The sequence below is a fragment of the Perca flavescens genome, chromosome 12, assembly GCF_004354835.1.
Source record: "Perca flavescens isolate YP-PL-M2 chromosome 12, PFLA_1.0, whole genome shotgun sequence".
Taxonomy (NCBI): Eukaryota; Metazoa; Chordata; class Actinopteri; order Perciformes; family Percidae; genus Perca; species Perca flavescens.
The window spans coordinates 15,920,860-15,938,213 of record NC_041342.1 but is presented as its reverse complement, the minus strand read 5'-3'; the positions used below and the strand labels follow the sequence as shown (position 1 = coordinate 15,938,213).

The 17,354-nt window shown below is 40.6% G+C and overlaps 2 protein-coding genes across 3 annotated transcripts in view; both read right to left on the bottom strand.

The window, feature by feature from the left end:
* The window catches only part of ube2v2 (ubiquitin-conjugating enzyme E2 variant 2), a 9,847-nt gene extending 3,485 nt beyond the window's left edge, over nt 1-6,362 (bottom strand). The window contains exon 1 of one of the 2 annotated variants that reach the window (XM_028593022.1): nt 6,229-6,362. In XM_028593022.1, the coding sequence (XP_028448823.1) occupies nt 6,229-6,244 (16 nt within the window). In that variant the 5' untranslated portion in view covers nt 6,245-6,362. The other variant, XM_028593023.1, reaches the window with a different exon arrangement.
* A 1,366-nt stretch (nt 6,363-7,728) lies between these two features.
* On the bottom strand, nt 7,729-16,967 carry mcm4 (minichromosome maintenance complex component 4). The gene is made up of 17 exons (XM_028594209.1): nt 16,843-16,967; nt 15,596-15,673; nt 15,265-15,423; nt 14,949-15,112; nt 14,672-14,773; nt 14,481-14,576; nt 14,197-14,292; nt 13,613-13,751; nt 13,204-13,424; nt 12,943-13,063; nt 12,207-12,466; nt 10,358-10,723; nt 10,105-10,232; nt 9,511-9,718; nt 9,127-9,355; nt 8,641-8,774; nt 7,729-8,283 (listed from the first exon to the last, which is right to left on the bottom strand). The coding sequence occupies exons 2-17, from the start codon at nt 15,657-15,659 to the stop codon at nt 8,188-8,190; spliced, it is 2,583 nt and encodes an 860-aa protein (XP_028450010.1). The 5' UTR covers nt 15,660-15,673; nt 16,843-16,967; the 3' UTR covers nt 7,729-8,187.
* Between the last annotated feature and the right edge of the window lie 387 nt (nt 16,968-17,354).

Here is a 17,354-nt window from a genome sequence, read left to right as displayed (position 1 = left end):
TTAAATCATTTGTGTGGCAACATTTTGGTTTTCCTGCGGAAATAATAAACGGCGAAAGAGTGACAGACAAGACGAACGCAATATGTAAACACTGTAAGAAAAAAATGCCGTATACCGCGGCTAACACGAGCACTATGCAAAAACACTTACAGCACCACCACAGCTCTCTACTAACTACTGCACCCGCGAGTCGCGGGTGCAGTAGTTAGTAGTACGGCATTTTTTTCTTACAGTGTTTACATATTGCGTTCGTCTTGTCTGTCACTCTTTCGCCGTTTATTATTTCACATCGCCTCACGAGACAACTTTTCACCTCGACGAGAAATCTCGTCACGTTTTAATCTCGTACAACGAGATCTCGTCACACCCCTAAAACCCATGTGATGCGTTCGTCCAATCAGCTGCCGGTTTTCATTTCTTGGGCGACATTACAGATTAGCGCCGCCTGCTGTTATAGAGATGTATTACGTCTCATCTCCTCTCGTCTTTTTGGTCTGTTCTGTGGCAGTTTTTTGGACCTCGGGGACGCGACTGATCATATCGACGGAGTTTTCTGTCAACGGTCGCCCGTCGGCTATATGTGTCTAAACCATAGCAAGAAACTGCGAAGTGCTGCAAATGCGGAAGTGCCTTAAACCTGCATTCTATCTGAATTCCAGCAGGGGGCGACACATGCGGTTGCAAAAGGAGGTCGGTTTCTGTAGAAGTCTATGAGAAAGTGACCCACTTCTCACTTGATTTATTACCTCAGTAAACATTTTCATAATGAGTTTATGCTCTCAATCGCTAGTTTTAAGTCCTCTTCAACACAGAATGATGTTCATTTTTTGAATTATGGTCTCGTTGATTTTAAAATCGGCGATAAAGCAGGGGGTGTTTTAGGGCGTGGCTGTGATGTGATTGCCAGTCAAAGTGTGCAACGTAGAGTGTGAGCAGTTACCCTGTAATTAAATACTATCAAACAATTGTAGTGAAGCGGCTCTGTTGTAAACGTTTCCTGCTATAGCTCAGACCATGGTCAGAAAGCACCTGGGAGACACTCTGTTCCTCCCACTATGTCCTTTAGAGCTTTTTAGTATTAGTAAGCTTTTATTAAAACAGATTAAAATAAAATGCAAAGACAGGGTTTCCTTTACCAGTTTGAAAATATACAGCTGCAACACATGTAAATGAAAGTTATCTGAAATAAATAGCCTAGGAGATAGAGATATAGATAGATAGATAGAGATATATATAGATAGATGGATAGAGATATATATAGATAGATATCTATCTATGAAAGCTCCTTCACTTGTTTTCAACAACAATAACAGACTAATTAAAAGAGAAAGAGGACACCCAGATAGCTCAGTTGGTATACAGAGGTTCGACTCTGACCTGCGGCCCTTTTCTGCATGTCATTCCCCCCTCTCATGTCTTCAGCTTTCCAAAAAAAAAAAAAAAAAAAAAAGACAAAAAAAAGACATAGGGAGACAGAGGGGAGACGGGGGGTGCGATGGACTGAAGCATGCTACTCACAGAGGGACGATACGGGTCGAATGGGCTTTGGCGAGTCAGCGGCGTTACACACGTCTTGTGTAGGCTATGAAATGTCTATCGTCACCGCGCTGCATTTTTATTAACTATGATATCCTGGCCATGGGTCACATCTCTCGCCCAGGTCCAGCCGGCTCCGTCTTACACGCTATATTACTCAACGAACTGAAGTTAGTTGCATTTAATAACAGAGTTACCAGCGGAAACACTGGTACCAATACAGGTTTCCCTCTCATACTTAATATACAGCTGTAGGCCTGTCACGATAGTCAATAAATCAATTAATCGCACAATAAAAAGTATATGAGCGATATCAACCGTGTTACTCGGCGTCCTGTTTTCTCCCTTTCATCCCAAACCACACAGCTGACAACAAAGCTCCGACCTGCAGAGGAGCAGAAGCTGCACCTTTGCCAAAATGAAGACTGAAAAATAAAAACTATTTTGGTACAAACATTTACTCGCCATGTGGCAGATAGCCATATAGATAGATTTAATTTATTAAATTATATATTATTTAAATTTTATATTTAGTGTTAAATAATTGTAAAATGTAGTACAGAGTCTGTAGTCTATCGCACAAACACTCGAGGAATGCAGCAAACGTTTGACAGCCAGTAGGGTATGAATTGCCTGGGAGAACATACAGCAATTCCACAACTGTACATCAGCGTGAAAGACGACATTCTAAAAAGGAGATCAAAGACATATTGTGGATATTTAAAATGTCTTCCAGTTCCAGTGTTAAATATTCTTTAGAAATAAAAGTGTATTGATCTTTGAAAAGGTGTACCTGCATTATTATGCCATTATCATTATATTAGATGCAAATGGTCTCTCAACGACAATATTATCGTTTATCGCAATAATTTCTGGGACAATTTATCGCCCAGCAAAATTTGTTATTGTGACAGGCCTATACAGCTGTGTTAATAACAATTAAAACTGTAGACCAATGTCAGCAGTTTGGAGCGGCGGCGCTGCGTCTCTCCATGTTGCAGGGGAGCTGTGTGTGAGTGAATGGGGGCGGGGCTGCGCGGAGGAGAGATCCAAACACAGGCACGGCTTTACAGAAGGAATGGGTCGTGGAACGCAACATTAAACCATATCCATATAAACGACATCGCTTCGTTCGTGGAGAGGCTGCGGATGCCACGACATTAGGTGCACCAGTGCGACCTAGGAAAAATCTTAGTCGCACACTTACAAATTCTGGTCGCATGTGCGACCAAATTGGTCACACTTTTGAGCCCTGCACTCCCCACGCATACACACATGGCGGCCCTGCTATTCTCTTAAAGAGATACGCTAGAACGACGCAGACACCAGCGCACTAGTATAAACCTCAGGCCACTTACGTACGCTACGGCAAAAGCTCTGCATAGAGCCCCTGCAGAAGCATAAATCCGCCTTTAGAAAGCACAGCAGAAATGTCCTAAACGGAGTAACAGTAGTGTTAGCCACCATGCTGGCATTGATAACAAAGCCAAACGGTGCGGTCACTACTATTTAAATGGTTTATACGAACCCTGTTCCTTACAGATTGTCATGTTAATGAGACTACAGATATTAGAAGTTAATATATTAAGTTGAAGTGGACTCTGACAGCTGAAGGTCTTAACTGTCTCCTCGAAGCTCCCAGCTGAGCTCCAATAACTCGTGACACAGTTAGAAAACAAGAACGAGCTAATTAATGATAACATTTTGACTTAGAGGAAAATGTATGTTAAAAAACTATTTCCCATCCTTCTATTGATTCCCAGCCAACGCCTGTCACTTCCTCTCTACTGACGTTACTCAGTCTCTCTACCGTAGCTCCGTGCCCTGAGATCTCACAATGCCTTGTGTTGCTAACTCTCGGTAACTTATTGTTCAGACGTGACAAAAGCATTTCGTTTTCACATGCAGGTAGGCTAAGGCGAGAAGGGTAAGAATCGCTAACGTTAGCCTACACATTAAAAAAAATAAAAATACATTACAATAGTACATTTTTGGTGGCCCAAATGTTAATATTTTTCACCCCCTTCCCCTTCTTGCCTCTGGCTCTTTGCACTGGATATGCAAAAGGGCTGTTCACTGACCAGAGGGTAAATGTGACGGTACAAAGCTTACAGCAGGGCTATTCAACTACAATGTTCTGGGGGACACGTTTTCAGAAGCCTAATACACAGTGAGGAGAAAGAATAAAGAATACAGACATCATTCATGTGCATATTAAGTGGCCATGCTGGGGGGAGGAGCCGCTTTGTCTCCGGCAGCAGCTAAGTTTCCAAAGATTAGTAGCAAACTAATAAACAGTTAAGACTACAAACCGACAGCTTTCGTTTTAGCTTGTTGGTAAAACATGGCTATTAGCAGAGTAGCATGCTGTAGGCTAGTTGTATAAAACAGCACAGTGGACGAGAGCAGCAGCAGTTAGCTACCTTGTGTCGGGTTCGCTCCGTGGAATGGATGAGCACACTAGAGGTTTGTTACAGAGATGATGCAGCAGCATGTTTGCAGCTTAAAATGATCCCAAACTTTGCCGTTTTCTCTCGCCTGTCTCATCTCTTAGACGCTCACTATTTTTGTCTTGCTTCATTTGTAATCTGGGCCGTCAGTCTTGTGTTTATATACTGTCTATGCTTGTGTCCGCAGAAGCGTCAACCTCTTGTGCGCTAGTAATAATCCTCCGTGCGGAAACACAGTGAGCCGTACAACCTTAATTACATTGATTTAACGAAGCTTTGAGGCAAATAATTTAGCCAACGTTACATCACCATGGCAATAGTAGTTTACGACACTGAAGCTATTTTTTTATACATCTGTGTAATGATACCTACATCTGTCTGACCGTCTGGGTTTGGCACAGACGTGTATGAAGTACTCGAGACCCATACTTAAGTAAAAGTACAAGTGCTCTATCAAAAAGGTGACGAGTAGAAGTACTTAAGTATTCAAAAAAAAATTTACTTTAGTATTGCAAGTAGTTTATTTAAAATGTACTACTCAAGTACTGAAAGTAAAAGTACAAGTATTGTGTTATTTAGTTATTAAAGAAAGCAGTCAAAAGTTTGAATATCATATGTACAATTATCACACTGTGCAAGTAAAAGGAACATCCTCTCCAGCACAGTAACGATTTAAGCCCCAAAAACGTATCACACACTAGCTAGTAACATGTGTGATGTACAGTGGAAAGTTAAGTTTAGGCACCAAAACGACTAGTTACGAATGAGCTAGTTACGAATGAGCGTTTCCTGGGTGAAAGTATTTTGTTTTCGCTGCAATGAATTCCACGCTCCAGCTTCAAAGCGCTGGTCTTTTTCCTTAAATATTGAAGTACATATTTAAGTGTTTGGCATGCCTGACTGAGTGGCACTATATCCATGGTATTGCAAGGGGGATTTAAATATTGCATGTTTTGTTTTTTCACAAATAATAATAATAATTATAATAATAATACATCAGAAGCACACATTTGGTCTACTCCGATTGTAATATGTGATTCAATTTACTCTAAAATCTAAATAACAAGAGCAACTGTTTGGTGGCGTCCCATGCCAGTCATTGTAACTGTTATTTCTGGCATCTAGTAACTTAAACCTTGCTAGGATAGAAATGAATCAGCAGGTCGCGCCAAATTGCCCCAAGGTAGTTTCGATTATGAAGTTACTTCCCGTTTCTTCAATTTTTAAATTACATTCCCGTGGTGTATAGCTAAACAGACGTAGAATAAACTGACGTTACGTTGAACCATGTAAAAAAGCATAAATAGTATTTCGTTTTTCTGAAATTCGCAGAGTTTATTTTGTAAGCTTGACAACCACGCGTTCTGTCGTGCGCTTAAGAAAGCATGGGCTCCGACTACTTGCTGAAACAAAGCGTGCCAACGACACCGTAACGTTGTAACATCTGGTTGGTTTATAAACCATGAAAAAAAAATCTACCTTATATAAAGACACGGAGTTATTCTCTAATCTATTCCTGGGATTAAAGAAACCCGTTAACAACAACGTTAGCAAGTTAAGTGCTGATCAGGGTTAGGGTCCCTTAATTATGTTAACGTTACCGTGATGGTGGTGGTGTTGCAGTGTGAGGTGTGTCACAGAGAAGCTGTCAAATCCCCACATAAATGTGTCACTGTTAGTTACATTTGTGTAGCTTAATGTCTATTAAGCCACACAAATGAGTTGTGCCTGGAAAGTCAATACAATTTTATTAACGTAACGGCTCTTCCGATCAAATAAACAACGGAATCAACACTCGCTGCCTCGCGGTGTTGGAATATTCTAGTAAATTAACATTAGCTAAACTATTGTTTACAATCCTTATATTAACGGCAACGTTTATACCCATTTAAACTCTCATATCGCATTATATTAGCTAAGGGATTTTCTTTGTGACACATTAAGTCAATACTTGCAATACTGACGCTTATTTCTGACACCTTTGAGCTATTTTAGCTAACTCGGGGCAAGCTATTCGCTCGTTTAAGCTAGGTTAGCAAATACCGTTCCATGAGATAGATGGCTCCCGTGAGATCATTGCTTTACCGAGAGGATATATTAACAATACATAAAAAATCAGAGCAATTTTGTAAACATCTGTGAGTGAGTAAGTTACTACGTTTGGTAGCTGTGATGACTGCGCGTCCGCTGCTTCGCCCATACTTTGTGTCGGTGTAAATGTGAGATTTGAAGGCACACAAACCTGAGGAGGCCGCCATCTTCTTCAGTCGAGTCCAGAAGCACACACAACTGTGACATCACAGACGAACCGACAGCAACATATCTCACCGGCAGATCAGGGCACTGCAAGCTGCTGGTTCGCACTCATGGAAGGCCATTTCCGCCAATGTAATAAAAAAAAAGATGCTTTCATTACAATGACTAATTAGTATCTCTAAAATAATGACGTAGTATATTTTAAGAAAGTTTCTCATTATTTTGAGAATCTAATGGTCATTATTTTGAGAAACTAAGTCATTCATTCAATATAAGTCATTATTTTGAGAAAGTTTCTCATTATGACTAACACTATGATTTATGAAGAAGTACAAAACAGTATGAGTCCACACTCCAAAAGAGTATACAGTGAAATCCATTAGCTCAACAGCATTACAGCATTGCTCAGAGTTGGAGATGTCTGCCTCCAATATTATGGAACCACATGGAATTCGGCTTGTGGCGCTCAAAGTGCCAAAAAAATACATTTGAGAAACTCGCAATGTCTTTTTCCAGAAATCATGACCCGGTTACTCAAGATAATCCAAAGACCTGGTTGTGAGCAGTTTCATGTAGCAATTATGGTAGAAAGAAAATAGTTCCTACATAAAACCTTAGACAATATATGAGAATGGACCAAGTGATCCGTTGCTCTGGACGGAGACCAGTGAAAGATATTAGAAGCCCTTTTCCGGTGATGGCTGAGCGTTACTGTGCAGTCTCCAACTGAGCTCCAAGCCACAGATGTGACGTGAGCAACCTGTCTGAAAGTTGTAAGTCTTCTGCTAGCTGTGCCAAGAGAAATCTCAATCATTCCCAATCTTGCAGAGATGGAGAGCGTAGGTATATGTAAGGAGGTAACATAGACACAAGCTAATTATTGCTAACTAAAATGCTAGTTAACATTAGTAATTAAACTTAAACAGCTAATGTAAGTTGAAACTGCCTGCGAGCTTCTCCTGTACTATACGGTAATTCCTCTACTGTGTAACTAATAGTTAGCCTATTTTTACAAAAACATCTGCTAAGGAGCCATAACGTGAGGTACAAGGTACAAGGTAATGGAGCCTTTTATACATTGTCGTGTTTCTTTACAAATAAACAATCGACAAATTAAGTCTTTAAACGCTTCAGATGTAAAGTTATTCGCTGTACAAGTGACGTCAAAATGAATGGCAGTCAATAGAATGCTAACGAGAGGTGATATTGTTGTAGCATCAAAATGGCGCCATAGGAGGTTTGAGTTCTGAAGCGAAGCTTACCCCCTTGCATAAAACCATGGATGTATTATATTACATTAAACTAGGCAACTCACACCAAAACCATCTAGACTGATGTATAGCAATACAGGTACGAGTACAAATATGTATTTTTGATTTTGGGGTGAACTGTTCCTTTAAGATACTCTGAGAGGAATATAATACAAACACTGGAATTTAATTCAACTTACCAATATTGAAAGAAAAAAAAAAAAGACATTTCCAAGCATTTTTAGTGAGCAACATTTTATTTTCCCTCTATTAACAAGTAATCAATGCAAGCTACAAGGACAATTCATCTCTGTGAAAATAAGTGACTGATTTAACTGTCATTACAATGTACAAGTTGGAACAAAAGAGCTTTTTACCATAACACAAAAACAGCAAGAGCATTACTTGAAAACAGGTAACAAACAAATGAATGACAAGCACTTTTGAATATTAGCTCTATTAATTGCTAGTATGTGCGTTTTGTTTTCTATTTTTTAAATCCCAACATGACACCAAAGTTTGAACGAGTCATGCGGTTATATATTTCTCTAAACTGCAGGATAGTCAAACATCTAGCAAGGCCAGAAAACATGTAAACGTGGTGGTTCAATTATACAAAATATTACAGCATGTGAAATAGGTTGACACAGGATAGGATTTAAAATGAAGGACTGTACATAATTGCAGGGTGTGCCTTAGGCGAGCAGACGAACAGTCTTTCCAGTAACCGTCAAGTAATCCTCGTCAGCCAGGGCTCGGAGCGCCTCGTCGAACAGCTCCTTAGTGATCGCCTGAAAACAAAGTGACAAAGAAGGAAGTCATTACAGGAAGTGGTGGTGATGATAAAAATGGACAATGTATAAAAAAAAAAAAAAAAAAAAAAAAAAAAAAAAATAAACTTCTTAGAAATGTTAAATCACAGCTAATTTCAAAGCTTTTCATGTGATTTATTTACCAACATTATAAACTGGCTGGCCAATATCTAATGATTAATTACTGTATCTTACATCAATGTCATGGACTAGAAATCAAAGACCTCTTTGTTCAACCAAATTAGAAACAAGGAGCATGCTGTTCTCACAGCACTGAAATTGCATTTGCGAATTGATTTCAAAAGGTAGTACAATGAAGGCAAAATAAATATTTACATTTTCAGACTGTCCTCTGAGATCCTCAAGTAGCTGCTGGTATTTCATGGCAGGTGTCTTTCCTTTGGCCTGGATCAGTTTCTTCAGGGCTTGGGCAATTTCCTCCTTGCGTTTGCGGGCGGTGGCACTCATACCTGGAATCACAAAATAATACACTCAAATACAGTGTCTAGCTGCAACTAATGATTATTTTAATTGTCAATGTATCTGCAGTTTCTTTTTGATTAAGCAATTGTTTAATAAAATGTCAGAAAACCGTAAAAAAAAAAAAAAAAAAAAAAAAAAAACAGCTGCTTTTGTTGGTCACATAAAAACTACCAAGACAGTTTTCAAAGATAACTTTTTTGATAAGATTTTGGATGGAGTGTCCCTGTTTAGTATTAATTCTCACCCAGTCTCATGTCACACATTACATCCATAAATAATTGTTATTCCAAATGCATCCAAGACAAGCAGTTCATATTCACGAGGCCCTGTGTTGCATACCTGTTGTGAGAATAGAAATGTCAACAAATCCTGTTCTGGGGTCAGTGGCCGACTGTTTGAGGGCCTCTCTGTGGAGCCGCTTGGCCTCCTCCACGTCGATGGTCTCCACCTTCTCAGAGAAGCGCACCTTGGCGTGGGCCTCTGCCAAGCGGATCAGGGACTCCAGCTGTCTGGGGTAGGCGGACACCATCCCTCGACCACTGCCTATCTTCCTCATGTCTACATAGGCCTGAGGACCAACATGCACAAGGTCAGTGAAGGGGCCAATGTCTAATGAATATTACTCCACTGTTAGCATTTAAAGACCAATGTTATTAGGCATTCCTTTTTGCAAATATTCAACATGATGTACATAAATTGTGGAAATTCTTAGAGAAAACAGACCTCAATGAGAGCCTGGCTGGCTTCCTCACTCAGCCTTGGATTGATGTATGTTCGTGCATATGCGATGTAGTCCCTCAACACAGCCATGTCGAGGAACTCTTCCTCAATCTGCTCCTCACTCTGGTAGTACAGCGACACCAGGTGGTGGGCCAGCCTGCGGTCGTAAGCCTCGTCTTGGGGATCCAGCATCAGGAAGATGAGGTCGAATCTGTTGGAGCATGTAATGCCGTGTTAAAAAACAGTAACATGACAACTGAGAAACTAAACCATAAAGACATAACGAAAAAGGATGACATTAGGTTGGATGTCCTGTATACTATAATCAACTGCAGTTCCTCTGTATCAATGCCAGTCACCTGACTTTTCTAACGTTTTTGTTTATTATTTATATCTAAAGATAGGAATGATTGTTGCCAGATGATGAGACCAAATGTTGCTTTAAAAAGGTCACACTGTGTCAAAGTGCTAATTTCAACACCTCTTGTACAGCTGATAAATGCTGCCAATTTGCTAAATTACCAACCTATTGAGCAACAATTTCACTGCGATCGTATCAAGTGTTTCAGTATGATGGTGCTGACTGATGGTACTCACCTGGACAGCAGTGTGTGAGGCAGCTGAATGTTCTCAATCGTGGTTTTTTTGGGGTTCCACTGAGATTCAATAGGGTTAGCAGCAGCCAACACAGAGGTACGGGCATTCAGCTGACAAATAATTCCAGCCTGCACACAAACAAAAATAGTGAGAACCTTTCTTTTGTAACTTAAATATGACAAATTATATAATAAAATATACTTGAGTGTTCAGTCTTATCTGCCCATACTTGTTCATAATTTGAACAACATACCTTGGCAATGGAGAGGGTCTGCTGCTCCATGACTTCATGCAGCACAGAGCGTGTGCTGTCACTCATCTTGTCAAACTCATCGATGCAACAGATGCCGTTGTCGCTCAGCACCAGAGCCCCGGTCTGCAGGACCAGCTGCCTGGTCTCCGGGTCCCTCATCACGTATGCGGTGAGACCCACAGCGCTGGAGCCCTTCCCCGACGTGTACTGGCCACGGGGCACCAGGTTGTAGACGTACTGCAGCAGCTGGGACTTACTGGTGCCGGGGTCTCCGCAGAGCAGGATGTTCACATCTGCACGGAAGTTGCCCCGGCCGGTCTGACTGAAGTCCTTACGAGCCCCGCCGAACAGCTGCAGCAAAATGCCCTGGGATCCACAGAGAGGAAAATAAATACTCGTAAAAAAAATAAATAAAGTCATTCATATTTCTAAATATTCTCACAGGTGAACATGTGAAACCGTTTTCTTGTTGATTGCATGATGTGAAATAATCCAAAAACGAGAGCTGACCACTATCATGCATCCTCTAATAAATGCATCTGCAGAAATTCAGCAAAAAAATGATCAAGCCATTTAGTGAATCTTTTTTTTTTTTTTTTTTTAGAACCACAGGAGTTCTGCCTTCTATAGACTTTGTCTTGAAGAAATGAACAAATTGCTATTCTAAATAATGTCAGATTACAGATAAGATCAAAAGATTTTTAACTCATGAAATACGACAAAGTGTCAGGTGTACTCAGTCGGCTTTTCAATTTTTAAATAAAAAGGGTTTTAATGTATAGCTTTTCTCCTTGCTCTGCCTCAGAGGGCCTGAAGCCTTTTCTGTGACCATTAAAATGATGTTATTAGATTCTGTCAAGAGCACATCAGCTGCGTTTCAAGCACTACATCATCATACTTATGTTAACATCTTCATCTTATTATCTTAATTTGGGTGTACACCCCATTAACTAGATTTTTTTTACACAACCTTAATTTGACCTGCCACAGCAGGAAACACTGTCACAGGTTCGACTAATAATATTAATAATTCCAGATTTTGTTAACGATGGCTCACGGTCAGCCCAAATGAGTTTTTTGGCACATCAAGACTGTATCCAGATTCATTTTAAAAAGTCTGGACAGCAAACATTAAATGTGATTTTTGCAAATTGGATCCAAACCAAATTTGGAGGTAGTTTGAAATGCGATTCCAATCTGATTTTTACAGATGCATCTCAGTCCGGATACCCCAATCAGATTTCGAAGTGTCTTCTTGCGTCCCTCGCAACGCAACACACAAAGACAACGTCAAATCCAGAGTGAGAGAGCGCTAGGACAACAGTTTGTGGACAGACAAAATAAAATAAATAAATTGTCTGCACCGCAACTTGAAGCGGGATTGTTTGGAGGGCCGAATGATAGACCTCCATTCTGCCGCTTCCGTGTTGGAACGCCGTGTCACATAGTTACTGACGCCTACGTCGTTGCCACAGCAATCCATGCAGAAAGGTTGGTAATGTCTGGACATCCAAATCCAATATGATGACCGCTTGGAAATAACAGTGCAGACAGCCTGTCATAAAGATTTGATTTGAGAAACAAATGAGATTTGCCTGCAGTCCGAACATAGCCCAGTGAGCCAGCATGCACAATATCAGAACCCTGAAACTAACTCACCTACGTGAATGGAGTCATTTATCTTATTTATTGCACCAAGTTTTTCCTGCAAAAAAGATATAAAATTGTCTGCTGTGTTAATTAGAGCTCACAAGTGCTATTGGCAAATCAGTGTGTAGTGATGACTCGTTACTGGGTGCTTGTACAGGTTAACACTCGTGTTTTGGCTTGCGTCTATTCACACACACACCTTTTTGATGTCCTCATGCTCATAGATACTTGGTGCGAGGGCTGAAGAGAGGCGTTCGTAGACGTCTGGCTTGGCCGCCAGCTCCTTCAGGGTCTGCACCCGGTCCTCGGTGAAGAGCTTCTGTTCGGCATCCTCGTCCAAACCGTGCAGGCGCTTCTGGTCCGTCTTATGGAAGTGGATGGCATCGATGTGTGTCTTGTACACCGACTTTACGTTGCTCTGACGTGGGTTTGCGCGCATTGGGACTGCTCTGTAGACACCTGTGGGGACATTTGGGGAGCTGTTAAGATGTCTATGACTGACAAAACAAGAAATAGAAAAAGAGTTTCTTCGGATTAGATAAAATTGTGACTGCCATTTCTCCCAATTTAAAATGTCATATTATATATATATGCTTTAAAGACTTGTTGGTCTATTACCAAAAAGTTAATATGCAATTATTCTAATAGAATGAATTGTTGCAAGCAAACATTTGAAATATTCTCCAGTTGCAGCTTCTCATTTGTGAGGATTTGCCGTTTTAAATCACCGAACACTGAATATTTCTGGGTTTTGGGCAGTTGGTTGGACATTAAAGCAATCTGAAGACATAAACTTTGGCTCTGGAAAAAACGTCAACTGACTATTTTGTGGCATTTTATAAACCACACAGTAGACAAAAATAACAGGCGCATTATTCGTTAATGAAAATACTCATTAGTTGCGATCCTAGCAGTACAGATTTGGGAAATCTTACCGGTGATGTTTATGCGGTCTCCTGGCTGCACTTTATCAACCAGGTCATTGTGTGCATAGACAATAGTTGTGTGAGGCGTCTGACCAGCCGGCATGTCTTCAGGAGACTCTTGAATTTTGACCTGTAAACCAAGTTCAATAAAATGAACAGATGTCATGACCACAACAGCAACACGCCACTAATTACCACCCAAAAGATCTGAGATTAGGTGTCGCTGGCTATAAGCAACATGCCCCTTCACCAACCCTATTGAACGCTCACCATCTGTTTGTCTGAAAAGACTGAGCGATTGTGAACGAGCGCCAGACTGTGGGTGGTGTTGCAGTTGCGGCACACAGCCGGCTCAGCGATGCGCCCGCGATCCACCTCCACACGGGTGCTGAAGGCGCACACCTGGCACTGGAAGAAAGCCTCCTGCATCTCGGGGATGAGCTGTGAGGTGCGGATCACCATGCCGCTGATGGTGATCAGCTGATCGATGTCTGTGGAGGCAACACATAAGGCACACGGACGCTTCAGCCTGGAGCCGATGCCTCACATTTTCTCAAAGCAAAGAACAACATTCACAAAAATCCCACACTAAATATGGGATGAAATATAGTGGTATGTTAGTCCTAATAAAACGTGATTTCACTTCACATGGGCTGGATTAATGAATCCACAGACACACCTTCTGGGTTCAGGTTCCTCATGTTTCTGGTTTTCAGGGCGTTGTAGGGGCGGACTTGGATCTGGAACTCCAGGATGGAGTCCGGAAAACGCTCAAAGAAAAGCTCATTGACTGCCATGTCAAAGGTTGGGATGACTTCCTGCAAAGGGAACAAATTACTCACTTGTTAGCATCAATATGCAATGGTACAACGTTGCTTAAAACAGAGGTTTAAAACATCCTGTAGAAAAAATGTGACAATAATCCCATTAGTCACTACCCACTGCATTCCGGACTTTGTAGCATGTTCATGACTTCTCATTTTTGTAATGTTAGAAGGGTACAGTAGGCCTAATATACTAGGCCGAAGCCATAGCCTAAGTATAAGTCTAATCTCTTTTTAAAATTGATTTTATTATCATGTGGCTGTTTAAGCACTTGGGTACATTTCTGTTCAGTTTTTATCAATTATAGGTTACTTAAAAAGACCAAAATAACAATTAATGAATCACTTTGTTTAAGAATGTAATAAAAGCGTATGCAACAATGGTGCAGGAAAGTATTTGGATCAAAATTCTCCAAAATAACAAAATATAAGACACTACCTGTGGGTAGCAGATGAGCTGCCTGTAAAGTTCTGCATCAAAGGACTGCACATGCAGACAATTCACATTCAGCACTGGATCCCCAACAACACTGATCTGTGAGACAAAAAGAGAAATATTAATGTTTAAGATGGACTTAAATCTGAGATTTCTCTTGATGTTCAGGCAAAAAAAAAAAAAATCATTTTGTGGGGTGTCCACCTTTCTCTCCCCCTCATATTGGCAATAGTACCACGAAACATTCACAGACCACAATGAAATAAAAACATAAAAAAGTACACTACCTCTTCTAGCTTCTGCATGTATAAAGGCTCATTCAGGTCCAGACCAGCGTTCTCATCTTCAGTGGAAGTTAAGTCAATGAACCTCTGCAGGAACCTCTGAAAGCAAAGTGACACAAGGCATGCAAACAATTACCTCTTCTGTACTAAGAATGGAGAAGATCTTATAATAGGTGAAATGCAAGATGTCATACCTGAAACTTCTCCTTGCAGGTCCCAACATTGACATCAGTCCCCCAGATCACCAGCCTCTGGCCTGCGTTTGACTCACTGGTTACGGCTCCATCAGCACTTGGCTGGCAAAAAAAAAAAAAAAAAAAAAAAAAAAGTGTTATCTTCTGTGGTTTTTAAGTTTGTCATCCTTATCAACTTTAATCTGAGAAGTTCCACGCCAATTGTCTTATCCTGGCTCATTCAATTACAATAAATGACCAAGACAATCTAAATCATATTCTTGACTCGTTCACTGACCGGCTCTGACTGAAGATCGACTTGTGGAGCCTTCCTGACTGACCCCAGATCAGGACGCTGTCTGGCTGGAGTGCCACGCACGCCACTGCGTGGGGTCCCTTCAACCCTGGAGCTGGGGGTCCCATACATCAAAGGGGAGCTCATGTCCACTTCATTGGGTAGGACTGGTAAAAAATAAAAATAAGACTCTGGAGTTCAATCAAGTGTGTCACAACAAAGACTATTAAAACAGTCCTACATTTTCATTGGATAAGGCTAAAACTGACCACAAAAAAAACAAAAAACTTAAAATTGGCACACGTTGTGCGATTGGTACCTGAGGGTCGGGGGCTGGATAACAGAGAATTATCCTGAGGTGCTGCGGGACTGAGCATGTCGGTGGCCGGGGAGATGGGCATCGGCATCAGGTCCCCGGTGGAGGAGTCCTGGCCTCTGCGCCGCTGAGAGGGAGGAGAAGTAGGGCCCTCACTGCTGGCTGAGGATACACAAGACAAAAATACAAGTTAACAACGGTGCGAACACACGCGCACGCACACGCGCACACACACACACAGACAGTCATGTGGACATCTCAGTGGCACCACAGTTTAAAATCATAAAAACTGTTGACAAACGGGTTTTGTTTCCTTTTGGACACATCAACTTACGTGTGGATGGGTTGGTGTTCCTGCCTCGCTTGCGGCCACCAGGAGTCGATGTTGGAGAAGACATTGTTGCTGGGATATCTGAAGATCACATTAATCAAAGTAAATTTATTTTTTTTGCCAAAATAACCGCTGCCATAAAATGTACCGACTTCTCCAGGTTAACAAAAACTGCACTGTCTCAGGTAGGGTTTTTAGCACAACAACCTTGCAGATGGATTTCAACCACCAAGTTTGTTTTGTGCAGCCGCAACATTTTACGAGGCAGATTGTTGCAGGTAGATCTACTGAATTTGTAGAAAAATGTACTCTTTTCCTGCCCTCCAAGTTGTTTGGTTTACTAGGTTGTTTAGATTAGTCGCTCAGCCTAGCAGGGCCTGTACTGTAAATAAAAAGAGCTATATGGGCATTTTGTTTGTCCCTTTTTTTTTGTTCCACTTTCATACCACAATACCTGCTAAAAATAATACTCTTAGTGAGTCCAAGATCAGATATGTTCGACACTTTCTGGTTTACTCACTTGCCAAATTTGAGGGTGCTGATGTTTAGGTATACTGTTATCTTTTAAAGACCTCAATACTATGTGGTTTTATGTGGTGTTATTGTTTATACACTGTCATATTTTGTTCATTAATGTTCTCATTTTGATGCTGATTGCAGGTTTTGTTTACCAATACTGTGGTTTAATATTTCCTTTTGTCATAATTAATACACTACTATTCTTACTAAATACATTTATCTGGCTCCTCTAGTTACTCTGTGGACTAGCACTTCACATGCAAAACATACAATCAACATAAATGAACAGCTACCGTTTAAACTACAAACAAGTATAATGAAACAGTTATCTAACGTTAGTATCACTCAGCCATCATTGCTCAGCCATCGATGCATCATTAAGTTAACGTTAACTCCCAATTCCTAATAGCTTACGTTTAGTTACATTTTTTTACACTTTAGCTCACGGTGCTGCTATTTTATGTATACATGTATTGTTTAATTACTTAATTGTGCTTTTCCTACAATTTTTGAAGGTTTTGGGTGAGTTGACAATAACCTTTCCACCATTTAACATGTGGCTGCAGAGGAAACAATAACCTGAAACGATGTTGGACCTGATTTAACACTTAAACGTGCGCTTGCAAGTTGATTTAAAATCAAACAAACATGTGTAATAACAGAACGTTTGAGTCAATCAATATGATCAATAGATTAATAAGAAAAAAGTTAATCAAAATATCTATTCTTACCTCTTCTTGTGTGTACGTCCGAGTGCTGCAGATCTGGCGCGAAACTGCGAGTGACGTTTTTTCGCGGGGAACTTTGGACCAATAGCGTGCCAGGATCATCGTTTTGTTTCCGGTCGACTCCTTCACTGCAGAGGGGAGTTCATGTTGAGTTTCAGTCGTTGCGACTTTAATTAAACATAATAAAAGGTCTTAATGGAAAAATATGAATCGTTTGAACTAATAGTCAAACAACATGTTTTCTCCATATTATGTTTAAAATACGATCTGCTTTTCCTGCGCGTGGCCTTGTGCTGATTGATACCCTAAGCTGATTTGGTTTGGACCAACAATAAATTACTTTTTTGCTGCCTTTACTAAATACTAAAACGGTACCTAAAACAAATCTAAATTATAATTACAACTAAGAATAGGACATTAACCATTACATATAAATACGAATAAATAAACGCATAAAAAAAACTTCCATACTTCCATTACAAGGGGGAAAAAATGAAATACAAATAATACTTACA